The sequence below is a fragment of the Centropristis striata genome, chromosome 23 (genome assembly GCF_030273125.1).
Source record: "Centropristis striata isolate RG_2023a ecotype Rhode Island chromosome 23, C.striata_1.0, whole genome shotgun sequence".
NCBI lineage: Eukaryota > Metazoa > Chordata > Actinopteri > Perciformes > Serranidae > Centropristis > Centropristis striata.
In genome coordinates, this window is record NC_081539.1 from 5742033 (window position 1) to 5763998 (window position 21966).

Below are 21966 nucleotides of genomic sequence, written 5' to 3' on the forward strand. Positions count from 1 at the left end.
AACAGTTGGTGCGCTTGCTGCAGTTTTTCTTGAGAGCTTTGCAGACGGAAGACTGGCTGATGCCGAGCTGCTCAGCAATTTTAGTTTGGGTCAAGCCTTGTTGGCGAAGGGCTTGAATTTGAGCCACTATTCCGGTTGAGAGGTCGCGCTGCTTACCCATGATTGATTTTACAACTTAGAAATTCTACTCAACCCTGACTTTATACTGCACAGTGAACACTCTTCACAGAAAACAAAAATTCGAGCATTTATTCTAATTCAATGAAACGGTTTCTCCATTATTCTAATTCAATAAAACAACAGTGTCACAGTTAAATGGCCTAAATGGGCCTTTGGAAAGCTCAGCTGAGCAAATTTTTTTACAGGTAACGAGTTCTGTGATTAGTCTAACGAGTAGGACAGGTGCGGTGAACACCTGATTTGCTTTCTGCACAAAAAATGCATTCAAAGAATTTAATGATTGCACTATTTCAAATTATTCTAATTCGTTGACCAGCACTTGTAGAAGTTGCATAAAATGGAAATAGTCACGTACCTCAAATTTCTACTTAAGTATAGTACTTTAGAAAAGAGGAAGTGGCAGCTATAAATGCGGTTTCAACTATTTTCTGCACAATTTTACCAAAATAAAATGCCTCAAGGACGAGTGAGGACTCTGGTTGTCGTCTGCTTGTTCTGGGTTCATCTCATAAAAACCCCTCTATGAATGATCACTATTAGTAATGTTTGCTTTGACGTTTGTGTCTTTGCATGCAGCAGCTTCACCGGAGCACGTCTCAGTTCTCAGACGCCTACGAGATCAAAGAGGACATCGGCGTCGGCTCCTACTCCATCTGTAAACGCTGCGTACACAAAGGAACCGGCATGGAGTACGCCGTCAAGGTAACACGCCACGCCGCTGCACACTCACAGCGTCTATCTACAGGTGCTTTAACTCCAGCTGAACACTGACTGTCTGCTGTCTCAGATCATCAACAAGGCCAAGAGAGACCCGACGGAGGAGGTGGAGATCCTGCTGAGATACGGACAACACCCCAACATCATCACCCTCAAGGACGTGAGTCACTGATCCATTTTATTCAGAGAAAAACACTGTAATTATTATTCTGGGACTCGCCGCTTTTTATAAATACAATTTTACACTTAACTTGCTATGCATACATATTACAACTCATGTTGTAACATATAGGATTATATAAAATAAAGATTCATATCTAGATCTACATAAATAATTAAATAAATAAAATAATAATAAAAATAAAAATAATTAAACATTCACACTATATAAAATTAAAATAAATATATAGATCTACATAAATAAATAAATAAAAATAAATAAACCTTCACACTATATAACATTTAAATAAATATATAGATCTACATAAATAAATAAAATAAAAAATAAATAAAAATAATTCAACCTTCACACTATATAAAATTAAAATAGATATATAGATCTACATAAATAAATAAATAAATAAATAAAATAATAATAATCATAACAATATTAATAATAGAGAGAATCCACATAAATAAAGAAAATGTATAAATATAAAATGGATTAAATGCAAATATTTATAGTTAACAATTAGACAAAAAGAAGGATTCTAATGGGGGGGTTAATTGAATTTATACATTAAACATGTTATGTGACGCTCACTGATTAGAATATATAGTATTTTATAAAATAAGGAGAAATAAATGAATAATAGTATTAAAGATAAAAACCAGAATCCATATGAATAAATAAATAAAAAAGGATTCCATAAAGGTTTCTTATTATTTATTTTATACATTAAATATGATCTCTCATTAGAACATGTGGCATTATATAAAAATATATAAAGAAGGAAAATAGATCAATAAAAAAGGGATTAAATGTGAACTTTTCCAGTCAAAAATAAGACAGGATACTGAAAGATTATGTTGGGGTTTTTTTTAATTGATTTTACACATACCTATTAGAACTCTCCCTTAGAACATACAGCATTTTTTTAAATAAAAATCTAATATTAAAAATAAAAATCCACATTAAGGTGAAGTAAAGAATTAGGAAAATGTTTATATTGATTTTATACATTAGAACCACTCCGTGTTTAGAACATATCCCATTTAAAAATAATAATAAAAATAAAAATCCACATGGATAAAAACAATAAATAAATAAATAAATAAGGGGATTTATAACAAAATCTCTACAGTCAACCATAAGATAAAATATTAAATATTAGAACCTTAATATAAGCTTTCTAAGACTTTTCTTACAAGCCTTGATTATGATTTGGATCACGTTTTTCCGTCTCTGCTGTGTTTGCTCAGAGTGACTCAGTCAGGGTCACTTTCTCACCACTCGGTCAACCTGAGTTTGTCTTGTGAACAAAAAATGCTAATAGTTTCATGACTCACTCATAATTATTATTAGAGTTAAAAATATCCTCCTGCTGCTGGGTGAAAAAGCCGGCACCACTTGCATCACTTCCAGGAACTAAAGAGGAATATATGTGGTGATCCATAATCCTCACGCTGCATCTTTTAGTCACCAAACTTGGCAGGTGTGAAGCCGAGTGAATTATTCCTCAGAACAATTGAGTGACTAAGGCGTTGCTTGTGTTATTTCTGTTGTTTCCGTGCGGTAGGTGTATGACGACGGCCGGTCCGTGTTCCTGGTGACGGAGCTGATGAAAGGAGGCGAGCTGCTGGACAAAATCCTCCGCCAGAAGTTTTTCTCCGAGAGAGAAGCCAGCGCCGTCCTCTACACCATCACCAAGACGGTGGAGTACCTGCACGTACAGGGGGTACGTCTGAAAACCCTTCAGCTGGTTTAATGTGTGAAAACAAAGAGGAAGTCTGGACAATTCACCTCTATTAAAGGACCACTCTAGTGGTGTTCGTTTTTTGGAGTTTTTCTGATAGAAGAGCCCACTCAGGTCCAGATCCATTAAACCAGCAGCCCCTTTGTTCTGCAAGATGAAATTCTTAAAAACTTAGATAACATGCTACATGTCTGTCAGACTTAAGATTTAGTCTGTTACAATCAGAACGTTCTTCTTTAAAATAAAAAAAATATATATATTATCATTAAAAATAGTAATAGTATTAAAAATATGTGCAAAATATGAAATGGTATTTAAAAATACTACAACAAATATGTTAAATACAACTGTTTTATAATAAAAAAGAATAGTTTTGTGAAAGATGTGCAGAAATATTGATGCGGGGATGTGCAAAAATACACAGAATTAAAATACAAATATAAATAAATAAATAAAACCACTGCAACAGTCAGGAACATAAATATAGATATAAGTAAATATAAATAATAATAGATAATCAATATGATAAAATATTATATACCATGTTTTCGCTTTTGACGAATCCTTCATGATGTTTTAATACTTTTAAAACTTCAACCAGAATGACTCTAGTATGGATTTAAGTCCAGTTTAGGACGAGGGGAGACCCTTCCTCTGTGTTTGATGACATTAAAAGTGTATTTAGGCTTCGGTGTTGGCTTCCTGCAGCCTTTAAAGGAACTGTTGATCATGTTGAAGCTGTGCTGACCTCTCCTGGCGTGTCTGTGCAGGTGGTTCACAGAGACCTGAAGCCCAGCAACATCCTCTACGTGGACGAGAGCGGGAACGCCGAGTCCATCAGGATCTGTGACTTCGGCTTCGCCAAACAGCTGCGAGCGGAGAACGGGCTGCTGATGACGCCGTGCTACACCGCCAACTTCGTCGCTCCAGAGGTACGGTGTCTCTCTTCATCTCTCTTTGTTTCGCTGTTAGTTGCATTTAGCTTTTGTTTTCTAACTTAAATCCTGAACATTTCTGCTTGTAGGTGCATAGATCAGTTAGAGTCTGATTTAAACAACATATTATTCTTAAAAACGTGCCAAAAGTGATCTTTTTTTATGGCTGTTGACATTGTTTTCTGATTTATGGAGTGATGAAAAGAGAAATGAACTCTGCAAAAACCTTTAACTGTTCTCAGCTGCGTTTGTTTTACTTTAACTAAACAACATGAGGACCAAACGAAAATTAACCCTCTGATATGTTGTATTTAAACAAAATCCTCCCCAAAAATTACAACATTTATTATTGCAAGAAACTGTCAAAACAAATATAATTGTTTTGTTATTATTATTGTTATCATTATTCATTTATTTATTTATTTATTTTATTATTTTTCATTATTATTATGTAAATAAGTGCTGAAACTGCAAAAAAGAACTTAAGTTAGAAAAATAATAAAAAAATCCAACCAACCTTTAAAGTAAAAACATATTCATTATTTATTTATTATTATTTATAATAATTTAATTTAATTATAATTTAATATTTAAAAAATTAAATTTTCCAATTTATTTTATTTTGTTATATATTTATTGTTATCATTTTTGTTGGTCTGTTGTATCAAAATGGAAAACATAGCAGACATTAATGTAAATATGGCAGTTTAAGTTAATATTTAAATTCTCTCTTCTTCTAGTCATGATTGTGCTGATTCTGTAGAGCTGCAGGACTCATATAGTTTATAAATATTTCTATATAGTGCAGTAAAAAAATGAGGCCAAAGTGAATCATACATGACAGGAGAAGAAAACGCCCAGAAACTTCAAGTTCTGAGGATTAAACATTAATTTAAACTGTGTGGAAACAAACCGATAATTAACAAACTGACGCAGCTGTGAAGGTTTAATGTATGTGTGGAAGGTGTAAACACTGACATCACTCACAAGGTGCCTGAGCAGCGTGAGAACAGTTAAAATAAACGTTGTGACGTCTCTTTGTGTTGCTGGCAGGTGTTGAAGAAGCAGGGATACGATGCAGCCTGCGACATCTGGAGCCTGGGCGTGCTGCTCTACACCATGCTGACGGGGTAAAAACATTTATTAACATCACATATTATCCTTTAGGGCGGTAGTTCTCAACCTTTTCGAGTCGCGACCCCCAATTTAACATGCGTGTTGTCCGCGACCCCCGCTCACTGAACAGAATCTCACACACACAGTTCAGATCACCCAAAAAAGAAAAAATGACCTAAAAAAGGAAACAAAATGACCAAAAAAGACACAAATTGACCACAAAATGACAAAAAAAAGACACAAAATGACTAAAAAACACACAAATTGACCACAAATGATCAAAAAAAGACACAAAATGACCGAAAAAAAGACATGAAGTGACCAAAAAGACTAAAACACATTAACACATGAACACTTTCACACAGTGGAGACAGAGCTGACTTCCAGAATGATTTGGCGACCCCCAGAAATCATCTCGCGATCCCAATTGGGGTCCCGACCCCAAGGTTGAGAATAGCTGCTTTAGGGAACCGTCTCACCTCTGAGAACAGCAGAAAACTCAAGTTACATTTAAAAAGAATGCATTTCTTAAGTTAAAACACCACATGCACAGGTTCATTTTAGAGATTTTTTTTGGCTGTTTTGCTCACGTAACACGTCTTTCTTTCAGACTAGTGGAAAGAAAACATCCAGAATACACATTTAGTGTATTCAGTGCATTTTGTTTACTTTACGACACGTTTGTCTAGTTGTGTGTGTAGATTTAACCTAAATTCACCAAAGGTTAAGATTACATAATGCCTCATTTGCTTGTTTAAGTATAACTTTTGAGAAAACTCGTTATACAAGTATTTAATGAATGATTTTTCTCAAACTATGAGGCAGAAATCTCCACTTCAGTAGCATTTATATATACATCAAACTTTCCAGCAGTGGTGGAAAAAGTATGCAGTATTTACTTAAGTAAAAGTACTAATACCACACTGTGAAATTACTCCAGTACAAGTAAAAGCCCTGCATTCAAAACTTACTGAAGTAAAAGTACAAAAGTATTAGCATCAAAATGTACTTAAAGTATCAAGAGGAAAAAGTACTTGTTATGCAGAATGTAGTAAATAAAATAATGAGCACACCCTGGAATGTTTTGATGCATGCTTCCTTGACGAATAAATGTAAAAACTATCTAAATATGAATCCGTTCTCCAGTTTCACTCCCTTCGCTAACGGGCCGGAGGACACGCCGGAGGAGATTCTGGCTCGTATCGGCAGCGGGAAGTTCTCACTCACTGGAGGATACTGGAACTCTGTGTCTGCTGAGGCCAAGGTGAGTGACCCTGACGCTCAAAAACAACTGTTTTCCACAAGAAACACACACAAAAGGAGCTTAAAACTAACTCTTTAAATAAATATATACTGATATAGATACGGAGGGTGGCAGCAAACCCTGCTCAGTCTTCTCTTCCTCCATCAGTAGCTGTTTTATTTCCATTAAAGTCTAAGTGTATTTTGTAATGTCGCATTAAAGAAAATACAAATTAGTGACGTTTCCATCAGCTGGTTTAGAGCAAATAAACAAAGCTGCAGTAACGTACTTCGGTCAGCAGGTGGCAGTGTAACAGCTCAATAAATTTCACTGCCTTCTCCAGGAATATGTGACTGGATGAACCCAAAATAACAATAATGATTTTGCTGCTGTTAAAGACGGATCAAAAGTATGATGAAATATCTACAACATGACATAACTTTTAAAATGCTTGTTTTCTAAATGGAGTTCAGGACAATCAGGGTTCTGCACACTGCTGCAAATACAGCAGTTTGAACCCAAAATGGCACAAACACATTTTGCTGTGACTTATTTGCAATAAATTGATCCAAAAATATGCAGAAATATCTACAACATGATGTTCATTTGCAAAAAGTCTGAATTCATGCTTTATCAGGTCTGTCTGCAAGATGGCAAGAAAACAACTGTTAAAGAAATTCACTTGTGGGGCTCAAAGCACCCCCCAAGAAATTGATTTGTGACCTCTGACCCCTCCTCCTCCTCCCCCTCCTCCTCCTCCTCCTCCTCCTCAGGACCTGGTGTCTAAGATGCTGCATGTGGACCCTCACCGCCGGCTGACGGCGGGTCAGGTCCTCCGACACCCCTGGGTGACGCACCGAGACCAGCTGCCCAAATACACCCTGAACAGACAGGACGCTCCACACCTCGTCAAGGTGACACACACACACACACACACACACACACTGCACAGACACTTAGACAAGCATAGGACACATTTACATGCTACTGACTGGAACAAAGTCATATAAACTCAAATTATATCATTTTATTTGAGTGTGGTTGGGCTATGTGATACAAGGCTGTATAATGCTTTCTTTTTCTTAACTTATTTTTTTCATTTTTATATATTTTTATAATGACTTGACTTTGAAATGCCTGTGGTACTCTATTGAAAAGTATTGTCTGGACCCCAGGAAGACTAGCTGTTGTCTTGGCATCAGCTAATGGGGATCCTTTTAAATAAACAAAAATATAAACAAATAAACAAAGGAACAAATCTGTGCAAATGGAAGAAGAATGTGTTGTGCTCCGTGTGTGTGTGTGTGTGTGTGTGTGTGTCTATGGGTAACTCTGTGTGTGTGTCAATGACTCTGTGTAACTCTGTGTAACTCTGTGTGTGTGTGTGTGTGTGTGTGTGTGTGTGTGTGTGTGTGTGTGTGTGTGTGTGTGTGTGCAGGGTGCGATGGCGGCGACCTACTCTGCTCTGAACAGGAACGTCCCTCCGGTCCTGGAGCCGGTGGGCTGCTCCACTCTGGCCCAGAGGAGGGGGATGAAGAAGATCACCTCCACCGCCCTGTGACACCCCCTCCTCCTTCACCTCCTCCTCCTCCTTCACCTCCTCCCGTCAACTCTGACCTCCATCTGACCTCCGCCGGACCCCCTCCCCCCCTCCGGTCCGGTCCGGTGGGACAGACTACTGATGAACCCAGGAACCGCTCACGCCAAATAGGAACGCCGCGGACCCCCGCCGCCCCCCCTCCGCCACCACTCCCGCCCTCTGTCCTGCACCTTAACGGACTCTTCTGATTGGCTGGTTATTTCTCAGCTCCGGCCGGACTCGTGAGAACCTGTTCCCGTCTTTGCTTCGGACAATCAGCGCCGCCTCGCAGACCTGGACACGGAGCGCGCTTCAGGAAAAACAAAAGTATTTATTTACTTGGAACGGGGAACATAGAACACGGTAATCTAATGTATGCATTCAAAGAGCTATAGGATCATTGTTATTATACTGTCGTCACGGTTCTGCGTAGCTGTAGATCCTGTATTTAAACCTCAAGTAGCCTCGGAGATCACGGCGTCTGCAGAGAAGGACAGAAGCTCCCAGAGCCTCGGCCTCAAAGTGTTGCGGGAAAAAATCAAGACTTCAGATAGTATTTACTCACATTTAAGTCCTGACTTGATGGATTTCAGATAAAAAGAGATTCCTGTAATCAGTATTTTTTACCTTTTAGGTGCAAAAAGACAAAATTGTGTCTGTAACTCACGATTATCAATAAATGTCAGAAAATAGTGCAAGAACATCCATCTCCAGCGTGCAAGATCTTTAAATATCTTGTTTTTTCAGTCCAAAACCAAAAGATTTTCACTCTATTATGATATAAAAACACAGAGACATCTCCATATTTGAGAGGCTGAGATGAACATTTTCTGGCATTTTTGAATGAAAAATTACTTCCACGATTGATAGATTATCAAAATAGTTGGAGATTAGTCGACTAATTGTTGCAGCTTCACTGCAGATTACTTAATTATTATTTAATTATTATTTAAATTAGAACATTTGGATCATCATGGATCTAAAAGTGTATCAAAAACTAAACTAATTTTGGAATAGAAATCAAGTTTTTGTCCAGACAGATTTCACATAAAAGACTGTTTGAATTAATATGATAATAAATATATTTTCACTATTAGTGTGAGTGAAAACCCAATTAACTAGTAACTAGTAATTTGTCAGAAGTCAGAAAATTACAATGTGAGGAAAAAATATGAACAAAAACAAACAGATTCTGTCTTTATTTTGTCTTTTGTTTTTGTTTTTAAAGCTGCACAAGGCAACCTTGCGTTGTGTGGTGCCCTCTGGTGGCGCCTTCGATAAAGCACTTCTATAAAAACATGCAAAGCTTCTTTTGCACTTTTCTCCAGATACCAACGACACCATTTCTATACTTAATAAAAAAGGCTGAAATAACCACTACTGCTGTTGTGGAAGCTTCAGATATATTGGAAAAAGAAATGCTGTCATGTCAGGATTAATAATATCATCCAGAAGTGCACACAGCTCCATAAATTTCACTGCCTTCTCCAGGAATATACGACTAGATAAACCTAAAATAACCTGATTTTGCTGCAAACAAAACAGTAAAAAAATTTGATGAAATAACTTTAACATGATGCAATCAGGGCGATGCATACTGCCACTAAAACAGCAGTTAGAAAAACAGATAAACAGATTTTGCCATGATTACCTGCAATAAATTGACCCAAAAATATGCAGAACATGATGCAGATGTGTAAAAAGTCTTAATTCTTGTTCTGTCTGGTCTGTCTGCAAGACGACAAGCAAACAACTTTAAAAATGCTTTTTTTCTGAATGGAGTTCAGGACAATCAGGGTGATGCAGACTGCCACTGAAACAGCAGTTTGAACCCAAATAAAGAGATTTTGGCACAATGTAATGGCAATTAATTGATCCAAAAATATGCAGAAATATCCACAACATGATGCAGATGTGTAAAAAGTCTGAGTTCATGCTTTGACAGGTCTGTCTGCAAGACGGCAAGACAACAACTTTTAAAATGCTTGTTTTCTGAATGGAGTTCTGATCCATAAGACCTCAACACATGTCTCAACACAAAAGCACGTTTTGCAAATTTAGATCTTTGCATTGACTTCATTTAAAATCCCAAAAAAGCTTGAAAAGTTAAATTTGTTGTGAACATCCAACCATCAAAGTACCAAAAATAAAAGCACTCATGCAAAATGCATGCAAATTGAATGCATGGGTGTTTTAGTCCGATAATAATAAGATTTGAAGTAAAGTAACTCAAAAAGCTTATTTTCCATATCTGGCAAATCCAACTAGAATCTAAAGTGTCTTCCAGGCTGATAAAACAATCATTTTTTGTGTATTTTTTTGTTCCTTGTGCAGCTTTAAGATAAGATAATTAAATATGAAACACTTTGAGGCAGTGAAAGTGGCTGTAGTCGTGGAAACGGGGGACATTTGCACAACAAACATGAGAGAACGTGTCGAGGAGTCCCATTTTATCAGCATCCCACCTGGAAACAAGCTGCCCTGCTCACCTGTTGGATGTATAGAAAAAGAAAAAAAAAGAAATAAGGAAAGCGAGCTTCCTGCTTCCACAAACTTGAACCGGGATCTGAACCTTCTTCTGTACGAGCCGACTGATCTTCTCTGTGTGCGTGTGTGCAGCAGACGGGGAGCTGAACTGTAAATATAAATCCATGTACGAGCAACTCAGGTTTCTACGAATCAAGACAATGCATTTTTATATAAACATGTGCAGGAGGAGAGAGGTGTACATACACATGAAACAAGCACACAGGTGTGACAGGCGAGCAGCACACGAGGAGTTTTATCCCAAAACCTGAGCATGCATTTCACCTTTCACCAACAAAAGTCTCATTTAATTATGTTTCTGGAGTCAAACTCTCATTTCTCTTCATCTCCAACGCGTTCGTGGCGATTTTTCTGTCAGCAGTACCCTTTAAAAAGTGTAGCAGCAGAAAGAAAAACACTCACCTCGGCACATTTAGACACATTCCAGTTGTATTCAGGCTTCAAAGCCTTCAGTGGAGAAATTAAAGGGTCAGTTCACACAAATTCCTCTCTTAACTCTTTTAAAATGAAAACCGTGGTGCTTTCAGCTGATTAGATGCCTGCATGTAATTCCGTGTTATTCCACTAGAGGGCACTTATCTCCCAAACGGTGCACACTTGATGCTTTCAAGATTTATCAGGAAAAAAAATCAAGACTTAGGAAAAGATAACAAGTATTTACTCACATTTCAGTTCTGACTTGATGGATTTCAGATAAAAAGAGATTCCTGTAATCCTGTATTTTTACCTTTCAGCTGCAAAAAGACAAAAATCGTCTCTGCAGGTCAGATCTGCAACTGACTATTATTTTTCTTGATTTTTCAATTGGTCTATAAAATGTCAGAAAATAGTGCAAAAAAACATCCATCTCCAGCGTGCAAGATCTTTAAACATCTTGTTTTTTCAGTCCAAAACCCAAAGATTTTCAGTTTGTTATGGTATAAAACAGAGAAACACAGAAACATCTCCATATTTGAGAGGCTGAGATGAGCATTTTCTGGCATTTTTGCATGAAAAATTACTTCTACAATTGATTGATTATCAAAATAGTTGGAGATTAGTCAACTAATTGTTGCAGCTTCACTGCAGATTACTTAATTATTACTTAAAAGATTCCTGCAATCCAGTATTGCTACCTTTCAGGTGCAAAAAGACAAAAATTGGTTGGGAGAAATCCATCTCCAGCGTGCAAGATCTTTAAATATCTTGTTCTATCATATTAGATATTCAGTTTATTATGATATGATGATGCTTTCAGCCGATTAGATGCATGCATGTTGTTCCGTGTTATTCCACTAGAGGGCGTTTGTCTCCCGAACGGTGCACACTTTTTCAGATTTTTCAGATTTTAAATCAAACACTGGATACTACATCCCCCATAATGCAATAGTGTCTTTCATTAGACTCTCTTTCATGTCTTCCAAACTCCACGTTTCATAAAAACACACCGAGCAGCTGCAAAATAAAAATGTGCAATACGAGATTTAATAACACAATATTTACTTCTATATTTCATGATATGACGTCAACTTTTGCAACTTTTTTCCAACAATTGAGAACCAATTTTTTCAGATTATTCCATCAAAACAAACGCGTAGGACTGAATCCGTGCAGGTGAACTGTCCCTTTAATTTAATCCGACACACAATCAGGTGGATTGGTGGTAAAATAAAATAATCTCCTCAGAAACGTTCTCGTCTTTCACTCTGAGATAAGAAGTGAATCTGCGCCTGTGTGCCTCTGCTCCTCTCTCCTGATTTTAACCGTCTGAAGACAATCAGCGAGCACTAAAATAAAAAAACATAAACTCTCTCCTGCAAGATAAATACTGTAATAATGTTTCTGTGAATGATTGAAAACTGCTTCCTTCCTCCCTGCGCTCTTCTGAATGTCTGTCGAGATAAAGGGATAAAACTTTTACTGCTCTGAGACAAAAAAATCTATTATTCTTTGTTTTATATATAATATGAAATATATAAATGTTGTTTGCCTCGTCTATCGATGTACAGCTCTGGGATAAAGGAATGTAAAAGGATTTTTTTTTCTGTAATTATGAACTGGGGAACAGCTTTCTTCTTCTTCTCTTTCTCTCTCTTTCTCTTCTTCTCTCTTCTGTCTGACTCTGTCAGCGTTCGGCCCTGCTGCTACGCCAGCTCTCTGTTTTTGTACCTGCAGTGAGAGTTGGACTTTCTATTAAAAATAATAAAAAGGAAATCAGATAATTACGCACACTGACTCAAGAACTTTTGTTTTTAAAAAGGGGAAGTTCTGTTAAATAACAAAAAATGTATTTGCAAAAACACATAAAAGCCATTCATGAAATTATACATTTTTTATTGATTTTTTTGCCCAACAAAGTCTATTTAGGAAATTAAAATGTATTAATTGCAAATTAACTCTACTAGATTTTTTGTTTCCTCTTGTTGAATGAAGGAATTAATTAAAATGTTATTGTTGTTTTTTATAATAATTACTATTACTAGTCAGATTTATAAGATTAAAAGTGGCAAATCTAAGAGAGAAAAGTAACAGATTTACGGCTAAAAGTGGCAAATCTATGAGAAAAAAAAGTACTTTCATTGGATTAAAGTGGCAAATTTTGGAGAGAAATTAGCAGATTTGTGAGTTTAAAAGTGGCAAATCTGGGAGAAAAAAGTAGATTTATGAGAAAAGAAAGTTGACTTTTTCGAGTCAGTTTGTATATTATTATATCATATTACCAGTTTTCTTATTTGATATGGAACAAAATAACACAATACTAGAAGAAAACCAGTGGTGTTTCCCTTTAATGATGTCAGGAAATAAAAATTAAAAAGAGAGACAAATTAAATCACTACATCCAAGAATAAAAATCAAAAACATACACATTACAAAGATTTCATTGCAAACACTATTTTCATTAAAAAAAATAAATGTTTATTAAAAGCAGATGGATACAGTTCATCCCAGTGTTCCTGAACCAAACTTAGTTTATATTTTTGATTTTAGCACCTTTTTAATACTCGTTTCATCCTTTAAAAAGAATACTCATGATTTTTTTTAAAACTCTATAATGAGAAAAAGATAATTTTCTGTTAAATTGCAAAGTTTAAAATGTTTAATTCAGTCAAACCATTTCAGCATAACAGCATTTTTATCATTGGTGGGTTTTTTAATCCGCAGTTTGGGCTCAAACATGGATTTTAATGTTGTTTTTTACATTATTTTACTGTGAATTTCAATGCAGATTTAAGTGGAAATGTGTCAATAAATGAGGATCCACACACACAAACAACCTCAATGGTTCTAAATCTGCTGTGTGGGATCTCAAAATAAAAATCTGAGGGCTCATACAATGAAATACAAGAATAACTTAACATAAAAATGTTGCTTCTGTGACACAAAATTGTGTTTATTTGGAGAATTCTTTGTATTTTTTCCTTGTAAAATGTTGGATATTTTGACATCATCTCCTCTAAAAATGGTTCAAATGAAACAAGATTTAAGTGTCTTATGACCACATACAGATTGTAAATAATGTAAATAAATTTAATGAGGAGCCACAAATATTCACAGATTTGTTTCAAAGGGTCGGCAGCCAAACAGCTGAAAAAAACATTAATTTAAAAAAATTTAATTTAATAAATTGTAATCGCTGTTAATTTATCTTTTAGGTTTTTGGGGTGAATTTATTTTATTTAATTTTTTTTAATTTAGTCTATAAAATAGATTTTTTTGTATCTTAAGTAATATTCAAACTTTTGAACTTAGATGAAAAATAAAAATAATTAAAAAAATATAAGATTAATTTTCCTGAACACAATAGTGTGAACAGTTTATTCCTTTTCTCAGTAATATTCTCAGTTGAATTTTCTAAATCAGGCTCATAATTTTTAAAGTGGAGTAGCTTTGATCAGAGACGCAAAAAATGCAACAAAAATCCTTTTTTTTCTCTCTTTATAGTGACGACGTTCACATGCATGCAGGCTTTAAAAAAAGGATAAAATCACCTGTTTTATTTTGCTTTATTTAGTTCTGACCAGCAGCTCTGCGACTCATTTAGTAAGTAAATCAGACAACAATTATTTCTCTGGTGAGTCTGAAATTTGTCACGAAGTGTTAACTGACAGACAACAAATTATATATTTGACGTTTGACACATTTAATCCATCACAATGAACATTTTGCATGTTTTTTTGCCATTTGTGCTTTCTGTGTTCATGCAAAATACTTTTTTTCAGGTTTCTTTAAGTGAAAATCTGCTGAAAAAAGCTTCAAACATCTGAGATTTAATGTTGCCTGAAGACAAGCAAGAAACTAAAAGATAGATGTTGTGAATTTAAACTATTTTCTTGTTGAATTAAACCGTTTCTGTGAGGTTTTAGATGATCTTAAGCACCTGAAAGCAGCACAACAGCAGATCCTTCAGGCACTTTACTATTAAACCACTAACTGACGGAATAAATAAACTATCACAAAGAAGTCTGCATGTTCACTGTGACAGATTAAATTTATTTCAACAGCTCCCGACATCATCTGCTGCCCAAAACACGTCATAAAAACCTCCTTCGTCATCCTTAAAACTGTGCGTTTTGTTTCATACAACCCTGATTCTAAAAAAAAAAGAAGTCCAGACTCTAAACAGAATACAATTATTGGAAAAAAAGTGGCAAATCTCGGAGAAAAAAGTTTCAGATTTATGAGATTAAAAGTAGCAAATCTACAAGAAAAAAAGTAGATTCATGAGATTAAAAATAGCAAATCTATGAGAAAAATTGCAGATTTATGAGTTTAAAAGTGGCAAATCTAGGAAAAAAAGTTGCAAATGTATTATCTTAAAAGTTGCAAATCTACGAGAAAAAAGTTGCAAATTTATTATCTTAAAAGTGTCAATTCTATGAGAAAAAAGTAAAAGATTTACGAGATTAAAAGTGGCAAATATACGAGAAAAAAAGTAGATTTATGAGATTGAAAGTGGCAAATCTAGGAGAAAAAAGTAGATTTGAGATTAAAAGTGACTTTTTTGTGACCGACATTGAATTAAATGCAGTACAAAGAAAACATATCTAAAGCTCAAACTGGGAAAGTTTAGTTTTTATTGTAAATATAATCATATATACACTCATTCTGAATATGATGCATTGTTTTTATTTACAAATATTTTAGACTGGGGTTGTAAAATGTCTGCAGTGAAAGAAAAACACATGATTTGCACCTTTTTTGTTGTCAACCACCTGCAGACTGATGGAGGCTGTTGAAACTTTATATTCACTCTGAGATCGTATTTTTCTTTCACCTCTATGAGGAAGATTTAGCAGCTTTTTTAGCAAAAGATGAAAAAAGAAAGCTGCAGATGGGAACTTCCCGAGTAGAAAACGTTTGAAAATGAGACTTTAAAGCTGCTGCTGCTGCATGTAAACATCGTCACTATAAACGTCTCGCTGCAGGATGAATTTCTCTCTAACTGGAATAACTGGTGAGTAATAAAGGATATACAGTATTTACACACACATGCATAAACAGATTCTGTCACAACCTGGGTCCTCTTTACATCACAGCTCAAATGACTCATCCAGGAGAGATTTTCTGTTAAAATATACTGGTAAAAACTAAATATATTTGGACAGTTTTGTGCAACAAAATAAAATATTTGAAGACGTCACAAAAAACGTATTAAACTAATACTTTAATATAAGTTCATTCCAGTGTTTCTGAACCAAACTTAGTGCATATTTTGATGATTTTTAGCACCTTTGTAATACTTGTTTCATCCTTAAAAAGTACAATACTCATGATTTTCATTTTACTAGTTCTATAAAGTGAAAAAGACAGGTTTTTTTTAACCCGTCCCACTTTAATTTACTACCCTTTGAAAGTCATTAAAGCCAAAAATGTCCACCTCCAAAAAAAAATGTGATAAAACTTAACAGATTACTATTTTTTCCTACTTTTTTCTGCATAAACCTCTTAAAGAACTCCAATTCTGCTCAAAACTACCAAATGTTTAAACATTTTTGGCATTTTAACCCTTTAAATGCTAGTTTGATTGCATGATGTCACTGATGTTTATGAAAATAACTAAATTTCTGTGTTTTTTTCTTTGAAAAACAGTGACATCCTATAATCAAACTGGCATTTAAAGGGTTAAAATGCTAAAAATGTTTAAACATTTGGTAGTTTTGAGCAGGGCGGAAGTTGTTTAAGAGGTTTATGCAGAAAAAAGTAGAAAAAAAATATTAATCTGTAAAGTTTTTATAGCAATTTTATGGAAGTGGACATTTTCAGCCTTAAGGGCCTGAAAGGGTAGTACAGTTTTACACAGTGTATTATTGACCCATTACAAAAATTGAAATTTGAATTTCAAAATGTATCAAGAAAAAAAAAACATCTTCCAAATATCATGCCATTTGCAGTATCACGACCAAAATGATTGCCAAAACAAAAGTGAAAAATGACAAATATGGCTGAAAATGTCCCGTGTGATACCAGAGGCTTAAATTTCCACTAATTGCAAAATTTAATACGTTTTAATTCAGTGGACATTATGTCAAACCATCTCACCATTGTAAATCCACATTTTGGGTTAAAACATGGTTTTAATTTAATCTTTTACATGATTTTAATTGTGAATATAATGCAGATTTCAGTGGGAAAGACAATAAGTATTGATCTCATATTTTGATGATTTTAACACCTTTGTAATTCCTGTTTCATCATTAAAAAGTAGAAAGTAGATAATACTCATGTTTTTTTACTAGTTCTATTGAGTGAAAGACATTTTTCTTTAAATTCCCACTGATTGCAAATTTAAAAAAGTTCTAATAACATTATGTCAAACAGTCTCAACAAAACAGCATTTTTTAATTGATGGGTTTGTAAATCCACATTTTGGGCTAAAACATGGTTTTAAATTTAATTATTTTACATTATTTTAATTGTGAATATGATGCAGATTTCAGTGGGAAAGAGAATAAGTGTTGATCTATTCTACGGTAACATGTCGCTGCCACACTTACACGATTTGAACATTTATTTTAAATCATGCTGGAGAGAATAAATGTACAATAGCATCTCAATACATTAGAATATGATGGAAAAGTCCATTTCCAGTAATTTTTCAAAATTTGTCTTTTGTAATATTAAATTTTTTTTTTGAGCCACTGAATTTTAGGTCTTCATTAAATGTAAGCCATAATCATTATAATTAGAAGAAATTAAATAAATGAAGACATGAAATGTTTCATTCTGTGTGTGATGGATCTATATAATGTGTTATTTCCACTTTTTGAATTTCATTACCGACATGAATAAACTTTTCTATGATATTCTGATTTATTGAGATGCACCTGTAGCTTTGATGTTCAAAAACACACCCAGTTTGTTAAAAAATGTAATTTCATTTCCCACCGTGACCTGACCTGTAATCCTCCACACACGCGACACTGATGAGGTCAAAGTTACAAACAACTTGAAATAAAAAACATAAAACGATTGTGTCTGGTCAAATTGGCAAATTTAGGTGAAAAGTCGCAGATTTAAGAGATTAAAAGTAGCAAATCTATGAGAAAAAAAGTTGATTTATGAGAATAAAAGTGGCAAATCTGTGAGGGAAAAAAAGATTTATGAGATTAAAAGTGGCAACTCTAGGAAAAAAAAAAAAGAGACCCAGGTTGTTCATAAAGTCGTTATTTCAGTTCCCACCGTGACCTGAATTGTGTTTCCTCCACTCACACGACACTGATGAGGCCAAAGTCACAAACAACTTGAAATAAAAACATGAAACGCTCGTGTCTGGTCAAAGATGCATAACGGTCAGACGTCTGACAGAGAGGAGGTCGCTGAGCTGCTGCTTGAGTCTGAAAACTGAGATAAAAAGCGTCAGACGTCGGAGTCGTCCGTGGCGGAGTTATCGGCGCCGGCGGCGGGGGATCCCGGCGCCTGCAGCTGCTCCTCCGGCTGCTGCGTCGTCTTCTTCTTGTCGTGGTTCTTGATGTGGATGGTCAGACCTCTCTCAGTCATTTCGTAGATCTGACACTTGGCGCAGTGGTACGGCGACACGCCCACGTGCCTGAACTGGTCGGCCAGGTACGACATGAGCGACTTGAAGGCGCGGTGGCAGACGTGGCAGCGGGGGATGAGGCCCGGGTGCTCCGCCTCCAGGTGCTTCTTCAGCCCCGTCTTGGAGCCCTTGTAGCCGGCGTCCTCGGGGCAGACGCTGCAGGTGAACACGGCGTCGTGGTTGGCGTGGCGCCTGGTGTGCTGGTCCAGCTCGATCTGCGTGCGGACCGACTGCTGGCAGGACGTGCAGAAGAACGTCTTCTTGCCCTGCATGAAGTGCATGTGCTTCAGGTGCACCGCCAGGCCCGCGCCGCGCTTGAAGAACTTCCCGGGCGGCGGGCAGAGCGTGCACACCAGCGGGCCTTTACCGGAGCTGGTCGCCATGACGCCACTGTAGTCCTCGCCCAGCTCCAGCATGGACTTATTGCTCACCACCTCCTCCTTCTCCTCCTCGTCGTCCTCCTCTTCGTCTTCCTCCTCCTCCTGTGCGAGCTTCCTCCTCTTCCTCGTCCTCGTGGGCCGCGGCGGTCTGGAGATCAGCGGTAGAGGAGCTTTGGCGCTCCCTCGCTGCACGGGATGTTTGAATATCTGCTTCTTGGTGGGCAGCGGCCGGTCCACCGACATGGTGAACTGGTAGCTCTCGCCCTCCTCCTCGGGGTTGGAGTACTCGATGACGTAGACGCCATCGTCCTCGTCCTCGCCCACCACCTCCTCCGCCGCCGGCAGCGAGTACTCCACCTCGTAGAACTCTGGCGTTTCTTTCACCTTCCCCGGGTCGAGACACTGCTCCTCTAAGATGTGCGTGTCGTCGATCCGGACCACCGTGATCTGGTCCATCGACGCGGCGCCCTCCCAGCCTCCGTTTCCTGGCGCCGCCGAGGACGACGGCGCTTTCCCTGCCGACCCGCCTCCAGCCGCCGGGACCTCAGGAGACATCTAGACACGAGAAAACAGATTTATCTTTATTTTAACAAGCATCAGATTCATTCACAGCCAACAGAATAAACATTTTTAAGGAGTAAAACATGTTGAAAAATTATTATAGATATATACGTATTATTTTTATTATTATTATTATTATATTATTGACACTCCTTGCCTCCTTTGTTTTTGGATTTTTTTTCACATAGCTATATTTACTCTATATTCATTTAAATCTTTCTTTATTTATAATTTTTTTTTATTACTTATTTGTTTAGTTTTCCCTTTTCAAATGAGCAGATCCTGTTTCTCACACCATTTATGAAGTCAAATATAAAACCTAAACAAAGATCATTTAACACCAAGAAAATGCAAAAAACTATTTCTTTAAGGCAGTATCTGTAAATTCAACCCTCCGAACACCACAAATGCAGAATTTAAAAGTGTGTTTCCTTAAAAAAGTAACTAAAACTTGTGTTAAAATGTTGATATTTGTGTCAGAATCTCTTTATTCTCCATGTGTCATTTAAAATAAAGCGTTTGCACTAACCAGATCCTGTTATAAACATTAAATTCTGCTCCTTAGAGACCAACGGTCAGATGACAAATATTCACTGAGAATCTGTTTACACAGAGCTGAGAGGAGAGGACAGGAGAGGCTGGAAACAGGACAATACTGCAATATATACAATATGAGGAGAACACTATTTTTGATCATATAACACGTTTTTCATGTTATTTTGTGTGATCTTTAAAAAAATGTTTGACACCTTTTTGGATATTTTTTATGTTTTTGGTCTTTTATTGTTTTTTCGTCATTTTGTGGGTTTTTAAAAATATTTTTTGTGTGGTTATTTTCTGACTTTTTCGTCATTTTGTCCTTTTTTTTGCAACATTTGTGTGCACTTGGAAAAGTTTATACATAAATTACATTTTATTCAAATTTTTTAAATCTAATTTATCAGAGAAATTCAACTTGCTTTTATGGTTTATGTCAGTATAACGGTGTTATTCTGCACAAAGACATGTTTAAGTTGTTCCCACTTCCAGCCATGATTATTGTGCTGGTTCCTTAGGACTTTTAGGTTTATATACTTTTTTATATATTGCAGTGAATTACAACGACACAGTGAGTTAAATTTAAAAAAGAGCAAAACAAGTCCTGAAACAGCTTGTTTGGGTTCAGAGGGTTAAAAAAAAATACAATATTATTTTCATGCAACTTATACAACTTAATGCAACTGTCCTGGTTCTTAAAAAGAGTAACATTTTGCAGATCTGGTGGAGTAGAAGTACAAAAACAGAGTATTTAAAAATAATTTGTTGGCCTACTGAAGTACAGTAGTTGAGTAAATGTACTCAGTTACTTTCCAATGAGGTGAAACCACCTGATATAAACACAAGACTAGACTATTTATAACCCAGACACAAGCTGCACCCCTTTGTTTTCCTGCTGAACTCTTTAATTTGTCAAAATAAAGTGTTTACTCACCACGATCCTGCTGCTGAAGTCAGCCATCACAGAGCAGCTGGAAACACAACTGCAGCTAGCTTAGCAACCAAACGTGGACTACAAGTTCCAGCCGAAAATATTTAAGCTTTTTGTAAACTCTGCACCAGTTGGCTGTTTGTGGGGGCTCGCAGGGAGTTGAAGGGCGCCTCTAAATGTTGAGAAACGGGAGATATTGACGCTTTTCTCGCTGCAGGAGGCACCGAGGGGCTCGATCACAAGCTCGGATCCCCCAAAATGTATTTTTTTTCTCTGGGAGAAATAAAATCGGCAACAGCGCAGCGGCGCCACCTCCGCCCCCTGGTGGCGCGGAGGAGTACTGCACTGCACTTGAAAATTAAGATAAAGAAAGATATGACTTTATTTGGAAAATTAAGATAAGATGAAGTCAGATATGAGTTTGTTTGGATAAGAAAGTAAGATATGAGTTTATTTATCCCGCAGTGGGGAAATTCAGTTGTCACAGCAGCTCAAGATACAGACACATAGATAAAGAAGAGTATTTCGTATTATTCTTAAAGAAGAATAAGAATATAAAAAATAAGATATACACATACATTCTATACCCATTATATACATACATTTCTGCTATTTGGTACAAGGTCAGGTTGGTAAAAAAAATGTACATGTAGTGCAATGGTATAAATAAAAAGTTATAATAGTGTCTTTAATAATTTATAACTATATATATATATATATATATATATATATATATATATATATACATATATATATAGTATAAACATCACATGTGGAAATTATGAGAGTTGGGAAATATATTGAAAAATATTTATATATTTATAAATATTACTTTATACCATGCCTCATTTATTTCATAGTCATATTTGCTCATATATATTTCTTTATTAAATGGTTTGTATCCTCTTTGACACCTTATGTTTATGTTCATTTATTTGCACAGTTAGAATTACATCAAATGACAATTTATACAAATAGTGTAAAGTGCAGGGAGAGGCAGAAAACCAAGATGGGCACATTTAAAGCCTCCACCTAAAATGTCATAGTTATAATAAAGTAATACACTGATAATAAAAAAACATATGTATATCATCAACAGAAAGTTATACTGACAATAAAAAATAACAATATAAAAACAAAAATATGCACATTAAATATTTATCTTGAATGTTCTTTTAAAAAGAAAAAAAAAAAGAAAATGACCTTGAAATGTATTTCCGTAGCCTTTACAGTGCTGATGAGTTAAAAAATAAAAAATAAAGCCCTTCTCTGGTTTCAGAGTTCACCGCAGGCTATTGTCTCTGTAA

General features: G+C 35.9%; 2 protein-coding genes across 3 annotated transcripts in view; one reads left to right on the forward strand and one right to left on the reverse strand.

Annotated features, from left to right (window-relative positions):
* Positions 1 to 12437, forward strand: part of LOC131961872 (ribosomal protein S6 kinase alpha-3) — an 80301-nt gene extending 67864 nt beyond the window's left edge. The window contains exons 15-22 of one of the 2 annotated variants that reach the window (XM_059326787.1): positions 757 to 882; positions 968 to 1057; positions 2637 to 2795; positions 3584 to 3745; positions 4802 to 4878; positions 6011 to 6128; positions 6881 to 7021; positions 7546 to 12437. In XM_059326787.1, coding sequence (XP_059182770.1) covers positions 757 to 882; positions 968 to 1057; positions 2637 to 2795; positions 3584 to 3745; positions 4802 to 4878; positions 6011 to 6128; positions 6881 to 7021; positions 7546 to 7668 — 996 coding nt within the window. In that variant the 3' untranslated portion in view covers positions 7669 to 12437. The remainder of the gene's footprint in view (positions 1 to 756; positions 883 to 967; positions 1058 to 2636; positions 2796 to 3583; positions 3746 to 4801; positions 4879 to 6010; positions 6129 to 6880; positions 7022 to 7545) is intronic. The other variant, XM_059326788.1, reaches the window with a different exon arrangement.
* Positions 12438 to 15873: 3436 nt separating this feature from the next.
* Positions 15874 to 20961, reverse strand: LOC131962300 (myoneurin-like). The gene is made up of 2 exons (XM_059327280.1): positions 20663 to 20961; positions 15874 to 19185 (listed from the first exon to the last, which is right to left on the reverse strand). The coding sequence occupies exons 1-2, from the start codon at positions 20687 to 20689 to the stop codon at positions 18070 to 18072; spliced, it is 1143 nt and encodes a 380-aa protein (XP_059183263.1). The 5' UTR covers positions 20690 to 20961; the 3' UTR covers positions 15874 to 18069.
* Between the last annotated feature and the right edge of the window lie 1005 nt (positions 20962 to 21966).

Bases quoted from the DNA above. Each gene is read 5' to 3' on its own strand.
- LOC131962300 (XM_059327280.1), bottom strand. From the start codon at position 20,689: ATGGCTGACTTCAGCAGCAGGATCGTG. The intron at 19,186-20,662 runs GTGAGTAAACAC...TCTCGTGTCTAG, and splicing joins ACTTCAGCAGCAGGATCGTG to ATGTCTCCTGAGGTCCCGGC.